The 23,670-nt window shown below is 40.3% G+C and overlaps 1 protein-coding gene across 2 annotated transcripts in view; it reads right to left on the reverse strand.

The window, feature by feature from the left end:
- Positions 1-23,670, reverse strand: part of LOC126175311 (tonsoku-like protein) — a 259,997-nt gene that overhangs the window by 191,561 nt on the left and 44,766 nt on the right. For both annotated transcript variants that reach the window (XM_049922019.1, XM_049922017.1), the window contains exons 7-9: positions 23,453-23,644; positions 8,487-8,601; positions 8,168-8,319 (exon numbers count right to left, since the gene is read on the reverse strand). In XM_049922019.1, the coding sequence (XP_049777976.1) occupies positions 8,168-8,319; positions 8,487-8,601; positions 23,453-23,644 (459 nt within the window). The remainder of the gene's footprint in view (positions 1-8,167; positions 8,320-8,486; positions 8,602-23,452; positions 23,645-23,670) is intronic.

Genomic DNA, 23,670 nt, shown 5'->3' on the forward strand with positions numbered 1-23,670 from the left:
TTAAGTCAAGTAAGTCAATTATTTGGTCTTAAACGTGCCACAGTGCAGTGCCATGTCTCTTCACACAGCATTCTTCTATCACACATCACTGTATTTCGCTCTGTGGAACTCAAACGTGTACCATTTTGTAGTGGGTGCCATCAAACTATATTCAGAACAGTGGAAATTTAAATGTCCTGTGGTGCCTCTCCTGCTCCCAGTCAGCTGGTTTGACAACCTGCCCGTTTTAAAAACTCACAATAAATACTGGATGGGATTATTTGACATAAAATTAAATATAGGATACATAAAACCAGTAAAGACAATAGTAAAGCAAGACAGTACACATTTCTTCAATCCTTAAATCCTTGCACTTCTGTTCTCTCTAACATTAGTACAGCTTTACATGGCGTGCTTTCCTTTTGGGAAAGAATCTATTAGCTGATCAAAGTTCGTCAAACGTTTTGCTACACGAAAAAACCAAATGTCATTGCCTAATACTGAAAAAGCTATTACTACGAATAGTACTCCAAGACAGGTGTCGTTTCTCGAGCTGATTACGTGTATTTTGTCACTGTCTGCTAGATAACATGAAATGGCTCTGCCTAATATTGCAGCAATTGTAACGCACACCGAATAAACGACACTGTTTTGCCACAAATGGTCATTTTTATAACACGACAGAATATAATCACGAAGTAGCAATATCAAATGCTTATTAGACCTACTATAAGCAAAAAGTTTCATGTTAGGAAATAGTTACACATTTCATTCATACACTCTAGCTTCTGAAGCATGAGATCGAAAAGTAGTAGTTCGAAATATTTATATAAATTTGGAATCGTCATATTCTTCCATAATTTGTGTGATGTCCCCGTTTCTTCTCCTTCCTCGTTCTAACAAACTATCTTGTCATCACTAATTCTGTAACTATTTCTGTCAGGATTAAAACTTACTCTCTGGTTAACTTGACTAACTCTGCCACAATCACCATTTCAGTTATCCCGCATGTATTCTCCAGTTAGGCTTCATTACATGTTCATAATCCGCGTTTTCAGCACTACTCCCAGAAGAGAACTTTAGCGGCTGCTAGCCGGGGACTTTACAACTGGCCCTTACCAGTGTAGCGTTCTGGCAAAAACTTTTCCGCCAAAATTTCATTTTCTTGGATACACCGAGAATATAATACACAATCTTTCTTACCTGTTATTCAACGGGGTTGCTTTACAAAATCATGCGAATAATCGATAGACCGATGTGCGCTGGATACTAGGCGCTTTGTGAAACAAAGTCTTTCACCCCCTCCCAGAATTGTCACCAGGGGCTGATACCCCGATTTGCCCCCGCCTCCTATATCCAGGCCTGTTGCGCATGCGTGAATCTGACAGCTTAGACATGCAAGTAAACTTTTTTCCGGGTAGCATCTGGCTGCTTGCTGCTACTGCATATACAGCTAACTGCTACACTTTAGTAGCCAGAAGCGGGAGAAGGTACCACTCACACGTGACTCAACTGCGCATGTGCATGAGCTCATTCACAACTGCTCAAATGAATCTAAAGGAAGCAGTTGTGATGTTAGGGTTTCGATTGCCTCTCGTCGTGCCCTGAAATGAGAAATGTCCTGCCCACTATCCTTTCCACCCCTCCTACCGTGGTACTGAGCTGTCCACCGAACATACACAATATACTCGTCCATCCTTACACAACTCATGCTCCGAATCCCTTACCTCATGGCTCATACCCCTGTAATAGACCTAGATGCAAGACCTGTCCCATACATCCTCCTACCACCACCTACTCCAGTCCAGTCACTACCATCACCTATCCCATTAAAGGCAGGGTTACCTGTGAAACTAGTCGTGTGATTTACAAGCTAAGCTGAAACCTCTGTGCTGCATTCTATGTAGGCATGACAACCAACGAGCTGTCTGTCCGCATGAACAGCCACCGACAAACTGTGGCCAAAAAACAAGTGGACCACCCTGTTGCTGAACATGCTGCCAAACATGATATCCCTCATCTCAATGACTGCTTCACAGCCTGTGCCATATGGATCCTTCCCACCAACACCAGCTTTTCTGAATTGCACAGGTGGGAACTTTCCCTGCAATACATCCTACATTACCGTAACCCTCCTGGCCTCAACCTTCGTTAGCCTCTGTTGTCACCCATCCAGCCTCCTCCCTGTTCCCATTCCAGCACTACACAGCCGTCATTTCACCGCCACACCCAGTCTTTTGATTTCTTTTATTTCTCTCCTTTCCACTACTTACCCCCTCCCCCCACTTCTCTCCTACCCACCATCTAAACTGCAACACTTCACTCTCCGCCACTCCCACCATACTATCCCTTACCCTCCCCGCCACAGCCTCCTCTTTACCCCCACTCAGTCGCCACTCCAATCATGCACTGGTGCCGCTGTTCCCCAGCTCTCTGAGACTGCAGGCGTGTGTGCAAGTTGTGTTTACGTGTACGTGTGTGTGTGTGTGTGTGTGTGTGTGTGTGTGTGTGTGTGTGTGCGTGTGTGTGTGTCTGTATACTGCTGACAAAGGCCTTAATGGCCGAAAGCTTTGATTGTGTGAATCTTTTTATTGTGCCTATCGTGACTCAGCATCTCCGCTATATGGTGAGGAGCAACTTTTCTTCTCTCGTATTGGAACTACACGCAAGTTAAACAAATAGCAGTACAAGATGGCCTTAACACCCACATCACACAGAAACTAAACTATAAGATATGCAAAAACAAAGGGAATGAACCTGACCCTCTGCCAAAAAACACACAAAGGAGGGAGGGAGGGATTTTGTAAACAAAGTTCCAATGAGGTACCAGAAGAAGCATGAACACAAGTGAATACAACAAGGACCAGCACAACCAGTAACATAAATATTGTCTTTTGTGAAGTTCAAAATTTTAACTTGAAAGTATGGTTTGGTAAAATCAAACATTGGAAAATCCAGGATGGAATGTAACAATTTTATGAAAAGAATAGTGGCAACTCACCGTATAGGGCAGTAGCTGACTCCACCCCTCCACCCCTGCCCTGCTACCCTCCCCCTCAGTGCCCCAGCCATCCTTATCCCCACCACCTGGTTGCCTCTCCCATCATGCACTGCTGTTTGCAGTCTGGGAGCAACAGCCAGTGTGTGTGTGTGTGTGTGTGTGTGTGTGTGTGTGTGTCATCTATTTTCGAGTAAGGCACTGTTGGCTGAAAGCTCACTTTCTGACAGTCTTTTTGTCGTGCCTATCTGCGACTCAGTATCTCCCCTATACGGTGAGCAGCAACTATCCTTTTCATAATACCGTTACATTCCATCTTGGATTTTCCATTGTCTGCTTTTGACTGACAGCTTCCATCCCATAAACCAATGCTGCTTTCCTTTATTACTATTTTCTACTGCATTATTCTACTCATGCCCATCTTTCTTTCTCTTCTTTCTGGTGTTTCTCTTGTCACATTAGAAACAGCATTTCATGTTCTACTTACAAGCCACATTGTATCAACTGCCTCAGCCGCGAACAACAGACGGCTACAGGACTGAGCTGATTTTTAGGGCAGCATCTCATGTCTCACATTACTCCGGCTGATACCATTAATCCTACACATTCAAACTGATCACTCTTCCTGCGTCATTCTGGCATATTTTTGCGTATTATTTCCTGTATCTTTTTTGTGCCACACAAGCTGGTATCCATTCTACCAACTACCCCCCCCCCCCCCCCCCCCCCGACTCCTTCTCTCTATTCCAGTTCATACCTACTAAATTTACCTAATCTAGTCCCATCTGCCATCCCACTTCTTCACAGTATCCACCCACAGACCTGAAGCCCATATTCAATCATTTTATTTACTTTTTATTTGAGCTCATGGTGTCTTCATGTCAATTTCAGTTGTTTTTTTCCTTTCACTATCGGACTACTCCCTCAAATTTTATCCTATTTTCTTCTGCTTCATCCGTTTCATGACTTTTGCCATGTGTTTGGGTGTATTTTTTGTGGTTTTTTTTTGGACCACAAGGGATCCTTGCTCCTTCCAACTGCGTCAATATAGAAAATTTTCCTTATCCCCAGGGGGGACCCAGTCCCACCTACTGCTCCTGCATTGTTGTTTGGCTGATGGAATCCCCTCAAATGGCCTTACGATATAATTAATTATCTCCAGTTGAAACCCTTGCTTCCACAATGACCTCCATCTGTTCAAACCCCACCAATCCTTAGCCCTCACCGACACAGTTCTGCAAAAACCATGTCAAGAAGATCCAAACCTCCTTGCAATACCTTCTCTCCAGGCATAAAATTCTCCTGATATGCAATTTCAAATTCCTGGATCTCTTAACACACACTGAAACTCTTTCCCTCCAGGAACTAGGGAACATGCACAACACCACCTCAAAAAGCTCTCCACCCCTTTCACTTCCTACTCCCACCTTGGACTACCATTATCCGCTACCTCTACAACCACCTTCAAACTTCCCCCACATCCCCTGATAGCTGACAAACCCTGTCTTGCAGACCCACTAAATTTACTCCACCTTCAAAAACTTCCTCCCACCACCATAACGAATGCAGAACCTAATCAGACCTGAAAAACACTAATCAACCTTTCCCCCAAATGCCTTAGCCCCACCCAAGTATCAGTCCTTTCCAAAGGCCTCACCTTTTGCCCCACTCCCAAATCCAATCATGCAGGACTTGTTAAAAACCCTCTCTTTCTCCTGGTCCCTACAGGCGAAACACTTTTTCACCACCAACACCACCAATCACAATCAACCAAAGACCAATGTTGAACCCTGCCTGACTCACTCAATCTTCCATCCAACCACGATCCACTTCCACTGACCCCCTGTAAACTTTCCAGAATTTCTAAACCTTGAACCTTGCCTCATCATCATTCCCAAAATCCCTCAACATGCAAACTAACCTTACATCCACAGAAAGAACCGCAACCCACCACCTAAAAATTGATCCCAACCTTATAATCCTACCTGCTGACAAAGGCTACACCACTGTCTGTTTTGAACTGCAGACATTACCTGGGAGAAGGACTGCCAGCTGTCAGATTCATCCACCTACAAACCCTGCCACAGTGACCTCATTTCAGAAATCCAGCAGTATCTCCAGTCTCTCCTCAAATCTTTGGGCCCATCCCAGAACCTCTCCTTGAGGTCCATCTCTCTCCTCAACCCTACCATTCCCCACACTTGTACCTTCTACACCTCATGATGACTGGGTGTTGTATGATGTCCTTAGGTTAGTTAGGTTTAAGTAGTTCTAAGATCTAGGGGACTGATGACCATAGCTGTTAAGTCCCATAGTGCTCAGAGCCATTTGAACCATTATTGTACCTTCTACATGCTTCCTAATGTCTGTAAACCCAATACCCAAGACACCCCATTGTGGCCAGTTAGGCTGTGCTCACACTGAGAGAATCTCTGTCCTCATAGACCAACACCTTCAGCCTGTTACCAGCAACCTACCACCCTATATAAAAGATACCACCCATTTCTTACACCAACTCTCCACAGTTCCTGTTCCTTACCACATGGCGCCCTGCTTGTCACTATTGATGCCACCTCCATTTACACTAACATCCGTAACGTCCGCGGCACTATCAATATTTAACACTAGCTTTCCCACTGCCCGATCGATTCCAGTAGCCATAACCAACTATATCCTCACCCACAATTACTTCTCCTTTGAAGGCATTACTTACACACAAATTTCGGACGGCTGTGGGCACCCACATAGCACCATCCTATGCCAACCTACTCATGGGTCATCTAGAGGAATCCTTCTGAAACGTGGACATCTAGAGGAATCCTTTCAAAAAACACAGAATCTCAAACCCATGACCTGGCTCAGATTCACTGATGACATGATCTGGATTGAGGGTGAGGACACCGTATCCACCATCTTTCAAAACCTCAACACCCTCTCACCCATTCACTTCACGTGGTACTTCTCAACCCAACAAGCCACTTTCCTCAACGTTGACCTCACCTCGTAGATGGCTACATCAGTACCTCTGTCCATATTAAACCTACCAACCACCAGCAATACCTCCACTTCAACAGTTGCCACCCATTCCACACCCAGAAATCCCTTCCATACAGGCTAGTACCCCATGGCTGCCGCATCTGTAGTAACGAGCAGACCCTCTCAAAATATACCAAGGGCCTCACTGAAGTCTTCACAGACCTTGTAAAAAAACAGACATCTCTTAAAGTACCACAATACAGCCACAGAGGAGCATCCCCCTTGTGACTCAGTACCATCCAGGACTGGAGTAACTGAATCACATTCTCCACAGGACAAATCCTAACAATTATTTACTTTAGATACTTCTTAATTAATACATTCTCCACCAGGGTATCAAATACCTCACGCCGTGCACTGAAATGAAGGGAGTTCCACCCACAATCCTTCACACCCCTCCCACAGCAGTATTCCGCCGCCCATCAAACCTACACAATATCTTCGTCCATCCTGGAACAAAACCCTGCTGCCAACCCATTGCCTCATGGCTCACAGCTCACATCCTTGTAATAGACGTAGTTGCATGACTTGTCTCATACGCCCTCCCACCACCACCTGCTACAGTCTGGTCACAAGCATCATCTATCCCATCACTGGCTAAGCTACATGTGAAACCACACACATGATCTACAAGCTAAGCTGCAACCAAAGTGCTGCATTCTAAGTGCTGCATTCTATGTGGGCATGACAACCAACAAGCTGTCTGTCCGCATGAATGGCCACTGAGAAGCTGTGGCCAAGAAACATTCCTTTTAGCTCATACAGTGGACCACACAATCAAATCAAGAGTATCCCTAGGGGACAACTGAATTTTGAAGTAGACTAAAGAAGTCACCCAGATTGGACCAACACAGATGCAACATTTTAGGTACGGCCAAAAATGAATTATCGCATGATTCTCCACTTTATCTGTGGACTGGACCATTTTGTTTTGGCTCGTCTAAACAAGGGCTGCAGTACTGTGGTGTGGAAATTTCAATACGTAGGAATGCAGATGTGTTTTAGAGCAGATAAAAAACTAATTATCCAACTTTATTTTTGAAGATGGTAACTACAACTTTACTACTACACCTCATACTTCATATCCTTCAGCAGCTCGATGGGAAGAACCTTTTGAAACAATCAGAGCTTGTTATATTGCATTTGTGTGTGACTCAAAATATATGATTTTCACATTTGAAAAAGGTAAAGTAATACATTCTTCCTTATGTCTCATCTAGTTACCACAAAATGCTGTGAAATAGATATACTGAATATTTGTTAACTAACATGGTGACCTGATATTTGAGCCTACATGAATGTTGAACACCACACAATACTCAATCTCTGGACACAGTCTGGTGAGGTCTGCCCCACAATCAAACATAAAAGTGATCCTGAAGTCCAAAGGAACTTCAGCATGGTGCTTTTTTTTCCATCCGACCAAACAGAAGCTATTCGGTTTGGAAACTTACAAACTGGAAAAGTATTTGTCAAGGGAGAATGTTTGACATTTCTGATCACATCACATGTATTTATGTTCTTTGATCACAGAATCATTTTTATGGAGGCAGGACGCAAAGATGTATTGGACACTGTGCCGGGACAGACCACTTGTTAACATTTAGATAACACACAGGCAAGGAACCAGGTTTTCAAGGTCATATTTAGGTGACTGCCAAAATATACTACAATTAATACATACATTCACAGAAACTATAATAGTAAACTATGAGGTGTGAGGAGAAAGATTATCACAAAGCATTATTTTTAAAGTACATAAAAAATGATTAACTTCTAAATTTATGAAACAACTGACGTATGGATTGTTATTCAAGAGAATTTCAAAAGATTTTTGAGCTGGCTTGTGTAGCGGCAGCTCACAAGAGCAGTTCCAACAGAGTACATGCTTGGACAAGTTCAGTCTGAATTGAAACAATGTATAGGTGTGGTGTGGTTGAGACATGAAAAAATTCTGTCTGCACACATTTATGGATAATGTGTATTGCAATATTCTGCTTTGATGAAACTGTGATGTGTTGCAAATTGTGCAGAGTGAGCTCAGATTTTTCCTGTTCCTTTCATTCATTGATTGTTCGGAAGTAATTGTTTCACTTCAAAGTTAAGACTTTTATATTTGATTATGCAATTGTCATAAGAAAAATGATTTGTTACCTGCAACATCTTCTGATAATAGATTAGTGCCCCATCGAAGTTTTTCACTGCTACTGATCCATCACCCATTATCTCATACAATTTCTTTCTGTTTACAAAATCAGTTTCTTCTAATACACGAAGTTTTTCTTCTGTCCGGCACAAAGCAATTGCTAATGGAAAAGACAGGGAAAAATGTTAACTCAGATGAAATAATGGAATCTAAAATAATGTAAATGACTTCATTTTCCATTTTGATTATCTACACCAATAAAGTACACATAGCATTTTTATAGAACACAGTCTTCAGAGGAAGAGTATCAATTGTAGTGAAGCTCACCTATTTTCAACAACCGCTCAACATTCTTTTGATCACTTTCATTAGGAGAATGCATTTTGTAAGCTTTCACCAAAGTCTGTTTTGCTGCTTGAAAATCACTTTGACTGAAGTAAACCTGGAATCAACAATTTTTTTGTAATTCCAATTTTTTCACACTATTCAGTCATGTTTAATCCATAGTAGTCAAATACTAACATTATAAATTAAGTGTAATAATGTCTTCCAAATCAATCTTCATATGTTACACACCAGTGTTAAGGCAATTAAAAATACTTTAAATATACGTTATAATACCAAAGATGTGCAAAGAGCCATCACAAAATACCAATAACAGATATCTAGTGAAGGGGTTTAGATGAACTGGTGTAAAGCTTAATCAAAAGTGTCCCAGACGAGCATCAGAACATGATGGGACTTTGTGTGACATGGAGAACACTCTCACCAGTTTCTACTCACATCACCATTCTACTCTACATCACCATTATTTTATTATGTCCTTTGTCAAAAGATGCAGGATGATTCAAAAAGAAACTGTGAAAGACAGAAACACACTGTGCATGTCACTGGACAGATGGCGGGTCAAAATTTTACATTCACCCAAACACTATGTCATACACACAACATTAGCTCCACCATACACTCAATATGAGTTCCATGTGTTGCTAGAGAAACATCGAAACAGTAGTCCACCATTTCATTCAACACAAGAATCAGTAGGTCCCTGTTTATTGAATCAACAGCTTCCAATAAAAAGCTCAGATCCTGAAGAGTAGCTGCCACAGGTGGGACAAAGATTCTGTCTTTTATGTGCCTCCACAGAAAACATTGCAAGGTGTGAGGTCTGGTGACTTAGGCGGCCAAAAATAATTAACGAAATCTTGTCCATCTCTTCCAATCCAACGTTATGGGATGGTGATGTTAAGATAATGCTGCACCTCAAGGTCAAAGTGGAGGGGGGCTGCCATGCATAAATGTGAAATCACTGGAATCTTCGTGAAGTTGAGTAAACAACAAACTTTGCAGCATGTCCAGATAGAATTCTGTCACAGTTACCTCCACAAAAAAGAAGGATCCATAAACTCTGTGAACAGAAACAGCACAAAACACATTCAGTTTCGGCAAGTCTCTTTCATGTTCGACGAGAACACCAGGATTTTGTGACTCGCAAAATTCTTACATTATGGCAGTTTATTTTCCCCAACAGATGAAAAGTTAATTCATCCAAAAACATGAGTCATTTGGAACAAGTGTCCTCTGGTATATCCTCGTGAACTGAAATGCTTAATTCATACCTCCGGTTATGGCCATCAGGGCACAACTGCTGCAGTAGCTGCAGCTTGTAAAGCTCCATATATAGGCATTGTTTTAGAAAGTTCAAGTTCATGGCCTGCCCATCTTGTGGACTTCCAAAGGGCTCCATGGGAACACACCACCAATATGGTTGACATTTTCATCAGAAGTGCGTGGCCAATAAATGCTCTTCCCTTTGCATATGCAACCAGCTTCCCAGAATTATTTATGCCAGTCATAAATTCGCTTGCGTAGAGGCAGCTTCTAGTTGAATTGATGGCAGAATGCTTGTTGCACTTGAAAAATGGACTGACTTCGCATAAATTCCAACACACAAAATGATTTCTCTTGTGATACAGTCTGCATGTTGCTACAAACAAGTGTGGCTTTGTCACAGCTTTGACCTTCCTCTATTTAGTGACACGCACAATGTGTTTCTATTTTTCACAATTTGTCTGTAATAAACAACTGAAATCTACTCTTTCTTTTTAAATTAACCTGTGTTATTGAATCATAGTAATAAAATCATGCCACTTCAATCTTGGACGACTTTCCTTGCATGCAAATTACTGTTCAAAATTCTTCCAACGTGTAGACGATGATTTCGGTACATTACTTGGTTTCTATGACGGGGGGGGTTCACAATTGACCACATCTGAAGACTCTACATAAACAACTTCCATGCTTGTGCACACTCACAAATAAGCCACCATAAACTCATTGGTGAGCCCAGAGATGCCTAACCTCATGTTCTTGCACCTCCAGAGGTTGTATTTGTTCTTGTGTCAATCAAGATGCAGCAACTGTTGCCCAACATCCTGGAACTCTAGATTTTCATGCTTGGATTCCTTGTGAAAATGAAAACTCCACAGTAGGACAGCCAAAACAAAACTACAACTTAAATCATATATATCATCCAAGACAGAAAACAAAACTGTAATAAAGTTCAATTATTAACACTGTGCTTGTCTAAGACTAATGAATCATGTGCTTAACTTCAATCTATCCAGTGTAATGGTTCAAGTGATAGCATAAGCTGTGGTGCTTACATAATGTAAATATTTGTTTTGTGGCAGATAGCACAGAAATCCTCTTCATCCTCAATCCTTTCCAACAGCATCAGTCAATTTTAGTGTATTGATGAAAGTACGTTGTATTAGCAGAAGCACCACAGAAATGTTCATAATCAACCTAATCATAACCAGCCATGGTATAAGGGTGAATGTGTCCGTATTTGCAGTGACGCATCAGAGAATGTCAGCTAAGCCTTACTCCCAATCAAATTTTCTGTAAAAACTTGGAAAGAAATATAAGGGGTGATCAAAAAATTTCAATGTGAGGATGTTACTGCAGCGTATATGTAACATAGTGCGATTCAGATGCTGGTATATAAGCACTGACATGAAGGCAAGGTATCAATGTGGGATTCATGCCTCAGATACGCATGCTGTAAATGCAGATATGTAAATCAACTATGACAACATTATTACCAAATGTGTCCAAACAGGATCAATATGCTGTTATTCTTTTCTCAGCTGCTGAAAGACACACACTGGTAGACATCCACCGGAGAATGAAGACTATGGGCAGCAAGTGTGTCGAAAATCATTGTTGTGGAATGGTGCACCAAGTTCCGTGCTGCTTCAAGATAATGCACATCCCCACATCTCAAACTCGTAACGCAGAAGTTATGCCAACTCAAGTGGGACACACTCAAGCACGTGCCCTATAATGTGAATCTCTTCCCATGTGTTTATCATGCCTTTGGTCCCTTAGAAAGGGCCTTGAAGGGTTGATGATTCATGTTGGACAAGGATGTGCAGCAGGCAGTTATGAACTTCTTCATGCAGCAGGACACAGCATTTTACCCAATGGGTATCTTCAAGCTGGAGCATCATTGGGATAATTGCTTCAATGCTCACTGTGATTTTGCCTGATTGGCATGCTGATTATAGGATACACGAACCGTTATAGCAATAACAACATCAATCATAGTGACAATTGAACGGTAAATTTCTGAAGTTATGTACAGTAAAATGCACATTAGGAGCACTGCCAACATTTTGCATAACATTTTTAGTAATGCACAGAAAATGGGCTTGTAATCAATTACGAAATTTTATCTATGAACTTGGCTATATCCTACAGAAAAAAGTGAACTGTTTGAAGTTGTTGAAAACAGATACTATACATTAAAATCATACTCACACATAAAACTGTAAACTGAGAATTTTTTGTGCGAATCAAGTGTTACCACTGTTGGTGGTCAAGCCACATTCGGTGAGAATTCTGTTGGTCATGTTGAGGAGATGTGGACAAAGGGGGCACCAAGAACAAAACTGCAGACAGAAGTCTAATAAGAGGCATTTTAAAGAGACGCGGAATGGAAATAGTAAGCCACTGTTAAACAGTAATGGGGGCTTCAACAAGCAGTGCTCCCAGTAAAATTTAGCACAACTAATATGTGTGCAGAGGCAGAATTTTGCTTTGTTTTCTTAGTGGATGGAAACAAACATAAATCTTTATTGGACATAGGTTCGCAGGTGTTTGAGAACCTCACATGGGGAAAAGGAAGTTGTGCCCACTATGATGTAGATTATTTGTAACATGTGGAAGTGACATGCACTCGCTAGGGTCAACGGTGCTGTATTTTCGGGCAGTGGGGAAACATTTCTGGGGGTATATGGGAGTTTTGCCTCTTGCAGGCAACGGTTACTATGTGATCTTAAGGTCAGACTTCTTACATGAACATCATGCTAAAATTGAACCTATATGGCATATAATTAAACTCTGTGGGACATCATTCCATCTGAGAGAAACTACCACAGCTCCACACTGACACAAGGTTCATCTCTCCAGAAAGGGGAACCTATACGACTGTGTGCAAGGCCCATAAGGATTCATTTATGGGAAAAGTACAGCATGGTACAGTGAAACTACTACAGGTGAGTATAGGTGCTTTGCTGTTAACTGTTTTGTATATAGTTCAGCCACTAAACTAAAATGAGGAACTAGATAAAGCACGGTGTTTTGTTCACAGTAGTGTGGTGTGCATACAGGAATTTGTAGGTGAGCAGGTAATTTTGGAACCAAGGACACGGACTTCTCTAAAGTGTTGACAGTCACCAATCTGCATAGTTTAGGGAAAGATGATTTGAATAGAGTAAAGCATAAGCAAGCCGCCAGGTTAGCTGCATTGCAGGGAGAGGTGAGACACATGGAAGGAACAGGTAAGTCAGCAAGGGAGCAGTTGCTCGCAGAGTTTGAGGAAATGGGTCTTTACCAGTGATACTGGTGATAGCATGAAAGCCCAACTGGGAATGAACTGTCTGTGTATCATAAACTGTACAGAATACCACATCATCACTACTGCTGATGGAAGAGTTCACTAATAAAAATTACGAAACAGTATTACTGAAGTAAGTAATAGTTTTTAGGGAGCACCAGTAACAATTGCTTCAAAAAGAGTACAGATGACAATAAAGCCAATCAGTTTTGTTGTGGTTACAGTATCTTAATATTCATACAATTACAGATACTTATCTGGTCCCAAATCATCAGCTAGAAGTCGCACCAGAGGATTGGCCAAAACATTTCTAGTTCCTTCAGCATACTACCAATACCAACAGATGTCATTTGGATTAAAGAATGCAGCAGTAACATTTCAGCATCTGTTGGACAGAGCTTTGTGAGGATTACAGTCAAAGCACTCTATAGAATATTTGGATGACATAACTGTCTTTGTGAAGGACATGGAACAATGTGCTACAGTTAAGACAGGTGTTTAAGCAGTAGCTTGCAGCGTATGTAACAATCAGTAGAAAGAACTATCACTTTACACTACAGTAAATACAATATTTAGGGCATGTGAGTAATTGTGAGGGAGTCCAGACTGACCCTGACACTGAATAAGGAAAAGAAGATACACCCAGCATATTACTATAGAAAGTTTGTCCACAATTTGTAGAAATAGCGCAACCTTTCACTCACCTACTGTGTAAAGGAGTGAATATTTATTGCCTACCGGATTACAAGGATGCTTTCAGTTAATTGGAAGAATTATTAACAACTGAACCGGTGTTCGTTTTACCAAATTATTATGCCTTGTTGCACATATAATCAAGCGATCGGATGTGCACTGCACCAAGAAAGGAACAAAGCGGAACATCTGGCTGCCTATGCTTCATGTCAGTTGAATAAAGCAGAAGCAGAAAATGTTGAGCCTCATATATGGCATAGCATAATTTCGGTATTATTTATACGGTAGGAAATTTAAAGTGATAACTGACTATGCACAATTAAAATGACTATTAGGTTTGGAAGTCCCACCAAGCAGGTTAAAATATTGGGCAGTAGGTTTGATTTTGACATAATCTGTCAACCACACGAAAAATATGGTAATGCAGATGGCTTAAGTCAGAAAGTTAACGCATTGCAATAGGTATGTTCTACCACTGAAAAGTGGCAGAAAACAGAGGAAGACTGTAAGCTATTTGCAATTCAGCCATGATTTGTTGTGCACAATGCAGCATTAGGTAAGCAAACAATATTCCAACCTTGTGTTGTGGGTCTTGCAGCGTTGCAGGCTGAAGAAGTGAGACAGATGAATGATCATGTGTTGGCAGGACATGGGGATCAAACAACTATGGAACAAAGTATAACCAAATAATATTGGTGGCAAATGAATAAGCGAGATGCAGTACAATATGTAAAGAACTGTGTACCATATTCACACAATTTACTTAACTGAGACATCAGCATATTCTACTGCAGATATCACCTGAAGCCTGTAAACCATTTGGAATGATCGGTTTGGACATCTTTTGTCTTTTTGGGCAAATGCCAGCAAGGAGGCACTATGTACTAGACCACTATTCGCACTCCATGGAAATCGTGGCTATTCCAAATTAGCAACCTACACAGTGGTCCAGGGCACAGGGTTGTTGAAGTTTAGTGGTCTAGAGACATTAATTAAACATCATAGCACTAACTTCATGTCAGAGTTAATAAAGCAACTTTATCATTTAATATGAACTTGAAAACTGGAGACGAGGTTACATCCACACACAAATGGGAGGGGAAAAAAAAGGGTTCATCAGAGAATAGTGAAGACGTTAAGTCATTATATCAAGAGTCATCATCATAATGATTGCCACATGTTGGTGGCTTGTAATTTTTAGGTTCACGAGAAATAAAGTCTAGTACCGTATGAGGCAGTTTATGGCCAGAAAATGCCATTACCATTCAAAGTAGTGAAGTCTAAAATAGGGGAAAATGGAATCGGTTCGGAATTTCACAAGAACTTCACGAAACAAATACAGAGACCCTGGAACAGCAGGAATGAACAGGGCAATGGAATGTTAAGTTACCTAAGTACCTTGTAGAGCAATGGGTGATGTTAACGAACCATTACATCTTGAAGAAAAAAACGAAAAAATTCTTCACTTGTTATCAAAGTCCATAGAAAGTAATCAAGACCACCTTGCGAGTGAATGTCAAACTGCAACTTCTGACATGAACAACAGTTGTCTATGTTGGGCGTATTAGAGCCTTCCCAGACACACCAGAATCTTTATCATCATTACCAATGTCGGTCCCAAAAAAGGGGAGGAGATAAGTAGAGGAAGATACCACCACAAGTTTAGTAGGCCACTCCTGTGCAATATACACATACATTTTCTTACACTTTACAATGTGCAGTTAAGCTGATATAAAGAAGAAGGTAGAGAGATTGAGGCTTTCCTATTTTAGGTAACATCACCAGCGGAGACAGCCACAAAGAGCATCATAATAGTGGTGCAGTCATGGAAAGAGTAATGTATTAAAAACTTTTGGGGGTTTTGTAAGGTGCATTTTTTAAATATATGACATATCATGTATCACAGTAATGAGAATATATAAAGTGATTGATGTACAAATGATGTAGAATTTTTGATTTATTAATAAGTACAGTATACGTATGTTGTGAGACAGTAACTTGAAGCATTAGGGTGGCTATACCACTGTATAATTGCTAACTGAGTCAGGTGTTGACAGAGGACAATAACAATGTTAGTTTACAAGAAGAACTTCATTCTTGTGGTGTGTTAACAGTTAATTGGGGATATAAAGTGGGTTGTTTATTTGAACTGATTAGTGAGTTGTTAGCATAGTAATTTTTTTTTCAATGAAATTCGGATGACAGGAGATAGTGTTTGTCTATGTTGTTGTATGGATATAGTGTAAAAGATGTATAGCAATGGGTATTTTCGGGTTGTAGGTTTAGATGAAATATTGGGAGAGGAAGTAAGTAATTGCAGGCACACTGCAGCACTGAAGAAATTTTGACACTCAAATGGTTTTGGTGTGCAGTTATTTTTGTACATACTAGGACAAAGAATATTCTGCTAGTTGTACCAGATAAGAGTGCTATGTGTTTATGGCAAAAGAGCTGCAGCAAAGCCAAAGGGAGCAGAGTATGATATGCCCTTCCAGGATGGTGCAACTGTTGTGGAGAAGTGCAACATAAGCTATTTCTTGGGCGGACTGGCACAAGGGGATGCCAACGGAGAATTCTTGCAACACGACCATGCTTGGATAGGTCATTCAGTAGAGCACTTGCCTGAAAAAAGCAATGGTCTCAAGTCCCGGTCCAGCACACAGATTTAATCTGCCAGACAGTTTCAAATCAGTGCACACTCCACTGCACAGTGAAAATTCAGCACGGAAACAATTCCCAAAACAGTGGCTGATCCACCTCTCTGCAATACCATTTCTTCCAGGAATCCAAGTTCTGCAAGATATGCAATAGAGCTTCTGTGAAGTTTGGAAAGTAAGAGATGAAATACTGGCGGAAGTAAAGGTATGAGGACAGGTCGTGAGTCACACTTGGATAGCTCGGCCGGTAGAGCACTTGCCTGCCAAAGGCAAAGGTCCCAAGTTCAAGTCTGAGTCCAGCATGCAGTTTTAATCTGCCAGGAAGTTCAAGATTGACCAATCCATTGATACAACTAGTCAACTATCCCATCACCAACCCTAACATTTGCAAGATTCTGTCACTGCATCAACTCTAAATAATTTCTAAATAGCGAATCTCATAAGGCTGACCATCTATTAAGTATGAAAAGCCTTTTCTTTAGATGGTTAGAGAAAAATATGATGAGAAGAAACTGTTGAAAGTTGCAACAGATAGTTCACAGAATGAGAAAGTAATAAACAAAAGGAAAACTCACTTGAGAAAACTTTTAATTAAATTATGAGACAGAATGGCTGACTAGTACTTAAACTTCAGGAGGTGAAATTCTTATACTGCCTACAGAAAACTACAAAGCTAATGTTACACCAAAAAAATATATACTACTTTCGAAATGCAGACAAAGTTCTTCAAGGATTGTAAAAATCGTACAGGGTCATTAACAAAAACAGGAATTGAGAAAATAAATACTATTATGAAAGAATGTTTTCATTAAATTTATGTCATTTAAAAGTAAGGAAACCATAATTTATTTCTCTAACACAACATCTTGCCAGCGAGCTCCAATTTTGCGCAAACATTTCTGCAGTCTCATACATAAATTGTGTGTGGTTTGAAGTAACATTAAACAGGAATTTTGGCAACTGCTTCTCAGAACATAGCTTTCAATTCTTCTGTCACAGCAGGTTATCAACAATACAATTTGCTTTTAAGGTGACCACACAAAACTAAATCACTTGCTGATAGATCATGGGATCGAGGAGACCATGACACTGTAATCGTTTCTCGACATTATACAGTTGCCAAACAATTATTATACAGCAGCCATTGACACTCGAACTGTAATGACATTGTACGTATTGCTGAGACGAATTGTTGTCAACTATTTGTGGATATATCTGTAATTTTTTAGAATCTACATTTACATGGTTACTCTGCAATTCACACTTAAGTGCCTGGCAGAGGGTTCATCAAACCATTTTCACACTACTTTTCTACCATTCCGCTCTCGAATAGTGCGTGGGAAAAAGGAACATCTAAACCAGGGCTTAACAACTGGCCGGTTTTGAGCGCAAGTACTCGCGTCTGCTCAGGCACGTGCTCGCGAGCAGGTGCAAGGTCGCGGAGTAGGGAGGCAGGGGAAACGCGCGCGCACGTTTGGATAGGGCCGCAGCGTGCCTACTGAATTCGCGCCGACTGTGTAACATTTAAAGTACTACGATCAGCTCTAACAGTCACTTCGCTGGTTAAGAATCATGTCAAGTCGCCGTTGTGTAACCCCAACCATGCTTTCGCAGTTCAACCCCCATTGGGAGGAATAGTATCTGTTTACAGAAAAAGATAGTGTTGCAAAATGTTTAGTATGTCACAAAACGCTGAATTCTTTTAGGAAATTTAATTTGCAGTGACATTATATGTCGTACCATGCGAAAGACTACAGAAGTGGAAAATGTGATGGACCAGATCGTGCACAGGAAGTTATTAAACTTAAAAGGAAGCTATCCGAAGAAGATCTGGACGACGAAGAAAAATCAACTGAGGCAGCTCTCAGAGTGAGTTACAAAATTGCTTTGCTTTTAGCAAAATCCCTGCTCCCCATCACTGATGGCGATTTAATAAAAGAATGTTTGGTAGTTGCCACGGAACATTTGTGTCCATCTCAAGTTGAACAGTTTCGGATTGTGCCATTATCTAACATGACCATTATGTGTCGCATACAGGACATGGCAGACGACGTCCAGAGCCAGCTTGCAAATATCCTTAAAGATTTTATGGCATATTCTCTATCTCTGGACGAAAGTGTTGATATCACAGGAACAGCGCAGCTTACCATATTTATTAGAGGTGTTAATAGAGATCTTCAGGTGAGGGAGGAGCTCCTCGATGTAGTAGCCATGAAGAACACTACAACCAGAGGTGATATTTTAAGTAGTGTTGAATAAAGTGTTGAAAATATAGGATTGTCATGGAATTCTTTAGTTTCAGTGTCTACAGACGGTGCACCAGCGATGACAGGGAAAAAAAATCAGGTTTTGCCGCGCTGTTGAAGGAGAAAATGCAAAAACTGACCGTGCCGAATGAAACAAGGGGCGTTCACTGGCTGATCCACCAGGAAAACTTATGTGCAAAAGAGTATCACTCTAAAAAACGTGATGAGTGTTGTTTTTCGTACAACCAATTATATAAGGAAGCATGGGTTACAACACAGGCAATTTAAAAGCTTCCTCGAGTATGCAGAAAGCCAGTATGGTAGCCTGCCTTATTACAGCGAGGTCCGCTGGCTTAGTCGTGGCGAATTATTAAATCAATTTTTTTGCCTATTAGATGAGATAAATATGTTCATGGAAATAAATAATATGCATGTTCCTGAATTGAAAGAGCCTTCGTGGAAATGTGATCTCGCGTTCTTAGCAGATTTAATTAGCCATCTGAATGCTTTGAACATTTCACTACAAGGTAAAGATCTGCTAATTACTCATTTCATAGATCGAATACGAGCTTTTAAAATGAAATTGACACTTTGGGTGAGTCAGCTGGAAACAGGAAATCTAGCTCATTTTCCTACATTATCATCCATGCAAGATGTTTACAAAGACTGTGAACGTTATTCACATGCCCTTAAGGAAGAATTTGATCAACACTTTCAAGATCTGACAGCATTAGACAGTGATTTTGATCTGTTCTCCTCTCCATATTCAGCGAATATTGAAGAGATTCATCCTGAGCTGCTACTAGAAATTATTGACCTGCAGTGTGACAGAGAATACAGGGACAAATTTCAGAACAGGAAAAACATCTTGGAATTCTACAGAGGCTTCCCTCAGGATAGATTTCCTTGTTTGCACAAACTGGCGGCTACAATAATATCAATGATCGGTTCCACGTATGTTTGTGAACAACTGTTCTCTGCAATGAAATGTAACAAGACGCGCCTGAGAAACGCATTGTATGATCGAAATTTAAACTGCACGCTGCACCAACAATGTACAAGAACAATTACTCCGAACATAGACGCAATTGTAAAGGGCAAAAAGTACAAGATAACCGAGAACCCCACACTTCAGTGACACCATTTATTGTGTAATAGTTAACAAATTAATACAAATGTAGAGGCATACACTAAGCTAATAAAATTATGTGGCACGTGTACATTCTCCTTTATTTGTTTCATTTGTCGCGGTAATAATTCGTGAGTGATATCCCTCCAGGTGGCCGCGGATTTAGATTGACTGGTGGCAGCTGTTGTGTGCGCCACGTGACTCTCCCCACTCTCCGCTCTGGTCCGGTAGTGGGGGTCGTGTGCTCGCACTGCTCCGTGCTCGCGCCTTGCTGCTCACAGTTTGCTCCGTGAGCACGTATGTTGTGAAGCCCTGATCTAAATCTGATTAGATTTGTGCAATTTATCGTATACCCAAAATTAATCGTATTTCTTTTAGTACTCATGTGGATGACCTCACACTTTCCTTTGTTTAGTACCAATTGCCACTTTTTGCACCATACAGAAATTCTCTTTAGATCATTTTGTAATTGAAATTGATTATCTGATGATTTTAGTAGATGGTAAATTATAGCATCATCTGCTAACAATCTAAGGGGGCTGCTCAGATTATCACCTAGATCATTTATGTAAAGCAGGGACAGCAGAGGGCCTATGACACTACCTTGCGGAATGCCAGATATCACTTCTGTTCTACTCAATGATTTACCAACTATCACTATGAACTGTGACCTCTCTGAGAGGTAATCACAAATCCAGCGAAGGTTTTAATCGTGGACACATACCAATCCAATGTGACTACAGTTGCAAAGGGCTACTATGCAGTATGTTGACACCTCACACCACAGGCAACTTTATTGCTTTGCAATGGATGTTGGTGTAGATCAGTAGGATTTTCAATCACGAAAATTGTGTTCATTAATGAATCCATTAGGAAGGGAATGGGCTTTGTCCGACATCCACAGGCTGTTAACAAACTCATGGTCATCATTTACCTTTTCAAGAATCTATTCTCAGAACTGTCACCACCTTAAGTGATCATTGGGTCACTTCCTGGATGACCTGCAATGTTTATGGATGATAATATTAGGGTCAAAATTCTCTACGTGCAGCTGCCAAACCATCACTGTTTTATGTTAACAGAATCTTCCGTCGGTTCTTGGTAGAACAACATTATAATAAATGAAAAGCACCAGTTTGCTTTTGTTCTACAATATTACTTTTATTTTTGTTAACCGGTTTTTGGTTTACAAGGCCATCTTCAGCCATTTACTGAGTTACAATGTTTGCAAACAACATCGGAAGAGAAATAACACGTCTAGACTGAAGCAGAAACATACAGTAAGTAACATCTTTGACTGAGTGATGGTAATCCAATGAAAAAGTAAAAAATTGAACAGTAAATAAATAAAAATGGAATAGACAGGAAAAACTTGAACACAAAACAGGAACAGCACGCCTACATAACAGGTTCTATTAATAAACAAAACTAATAAAATAAAATAAAATTAGTACTTGACAAGGCTACATGAGAAGGTATAAAACATGGAGAGTGATACATGAACCAATTAAAAGAGGAAACAATTATCAATTTAGCTACAGGATACACAAGGAACTTACGCAATATCAATAAGATAAACAGAAATAAATAAATGCAGGAAAATGGAGGTGTTTGAGGGAACATACAGTAAAATGCAATCTTTGAGAGTGTGGTGGTACTGCATTTTAACATTAACATTGCATTAAAAACAGTGGCTATGCAACAGTTTGCATTAAATAAATGAACAAAGTAAACTATGAACAACATTTGATGAGACAACTACAAGAGGTGTTAAACATGGGCAGTAATATAAGTACCAGTTAAATTTAGCTTTAACTATTGAAACTACAGTCTATATGGAATACATAGACAACTTCGATAAAACAAAAACTTAATGTATACAGGAAAATGGGAATATGAAGGAACAAACAGTGCGGGAAGTAATGAAAAACAGAGATGATTATATAAAGTTTAGGAGAGCGCAAGTGTTAAGCTGTGTCTGATCATTTAGCATTAGATCTGGACTGTGAGCAAGATGTTTGTTAATTTCTAGGGCTTCCAGCAGGTTGAGTTTATGGCCTTTGTTTGCTAAGTGAAGTGCATGGGGCACTGGCTGGTAGTTGTGAGCCTCACTCAGAACATGCTCAGCAAATGCAGAGTCAGAATTCTGCAACTTATCTTTGCCATTAAAAACACACTGGGCTGTTGTGTTCCTAACATAGTAGGAAAGCCTGTACTTGCGGGCTCTGAGTGCTTTGGCGACAGTCTGTGATACCTCACCTAGAAATGGTAGTGCACACCATTTCTTGCAGACAGTGGATGGGGTAGCAGGTGGGGCATAGAGGAGGGGTATAATTTCCCATTTTTGTTTCCTGTGCAAAATGGGTCAATAAGAATTGGACTGTAGCCACTGGCTGTGGCAATAAGTTTTATTGTATCTAACTCTGCTTTAAAATCATTTCGGGGCCCGAGGATAGATATGAGATGGTGTACCACTGAGTGGAAAGCACATGTTTGTGAACTCTGGAGTGTTGTGAGCAAGAAGGTATTACCGTGTCTGTAGTTGTAGTTTTTCTATAAATTTTGAAGTAATGTGTGCGTGTACTGAAATCAATGGTGAGATCTAAGAAGTTTATGGATTTGTTACCAATCTCCATTGTGAACTGAATATTTTTATATTGACTGTTTAGGTTTTTCAAAAGTGTGTTGAGTTGTCTTGTGGTACCAGTCCACATACACAGGACATCATCTACATATCTAAACCAGTATTTGATATTTGCACTCTACAGTTCTGTTTTTAGAAAATTTTGTTCAAAATTGTCCATAAATATATCAGCCAACAGTGGACTAAGAGGGGAACCCATAGCTAAACCATCTAATTGTTTATATAGAGTCCCTTGGCACTGGAAATAGTTCTGTGCCAAGCATGTCTGTGTGGCCAGTCTCAATTCATTCAATTCCACAGGATTGACATAAGACTAGTCATCAGCTCTGTCAGAATATCAATGCATTCCACCACTGGTATGTTGGAAAACAAACTGCAGACATCAAAGGATACTACTTTATCACTGTGTGAGACAGATATACCTTTTAATTTATTTACTGGGTCCACAGAATTTGAAATACCATGCTTTGGTTTGAATTTAGTCTTGCTCTTAATTAGGACATCCAGTTCACTAGCTAATTTGTAAGATGAGCAGTGAATGATGATATAACTGGACGAATAGGGACATCTTGTTTATGCAGTTTAGGAAGCCCATACACTCTAGGAGGCACGGGGTTCATGCTAGTTAACAGTTTTGCTTCAAACTCAAGAATATGCTTTTGCACGAAATGATTGCATATTTTACATCCTTTTTGAATAATTTTGTAGGGTCTTTAGGAAGGACTTGGAAGCCTGTGGTATTCAGGAAAACATTAACTTTATCCACATAATCACATTTGTTCTAAAACACAATACTGTTGCCTTTATCATTTATCATCACAGTTTTGTAAAAGCTTTGATGGCAACAGCACACAGGGTTAAAAATCTCCTAGGGCTACCAGCACAAATATTATAATTTCCCATTTCTCTGAATTTCACTATGTGATACACTGCATTTATAACTGCAAAATAAACACAAAATAGCTCTTCACTTTTGTGTAATTAATTTATACTCACTGTCTGCTCCTATGAATCTACTTACCTCAGCTTTAGAAAGAAGTGCATCACAGCTGAGCAATGCTTTGTCTGGTAAACGATCAGCAATATCAAGAGCCAGATTAAGTAATGTGAGGGCTCTTGATCGGTTATTCTGACGAACTAGAAGTGATGCCAATGAACAATAACAACGGTACAAGTCTTCATACAAATCATTCTGTTTGTTGATGGCAATGGCCTGTGAAAAAAGTTTCAAGATCAAAA

Source organism: Schistocerca cancellata, chromosome 3 (genome assembly GCF_023864275.1).
Source record: "Schistocerca cancellata isolate TAMUIC-IGC-003103 chromosome 3, iqSchCanc2.1, whole genome shotgun sequence".
Taxonomy (NCBI): domain Eukaryota; kingdom Metazoa; phylum Arthropoda; class Insecta; order Orthoptera; family Acrididae; genus Schistocerca; species Schistocerca cancellata.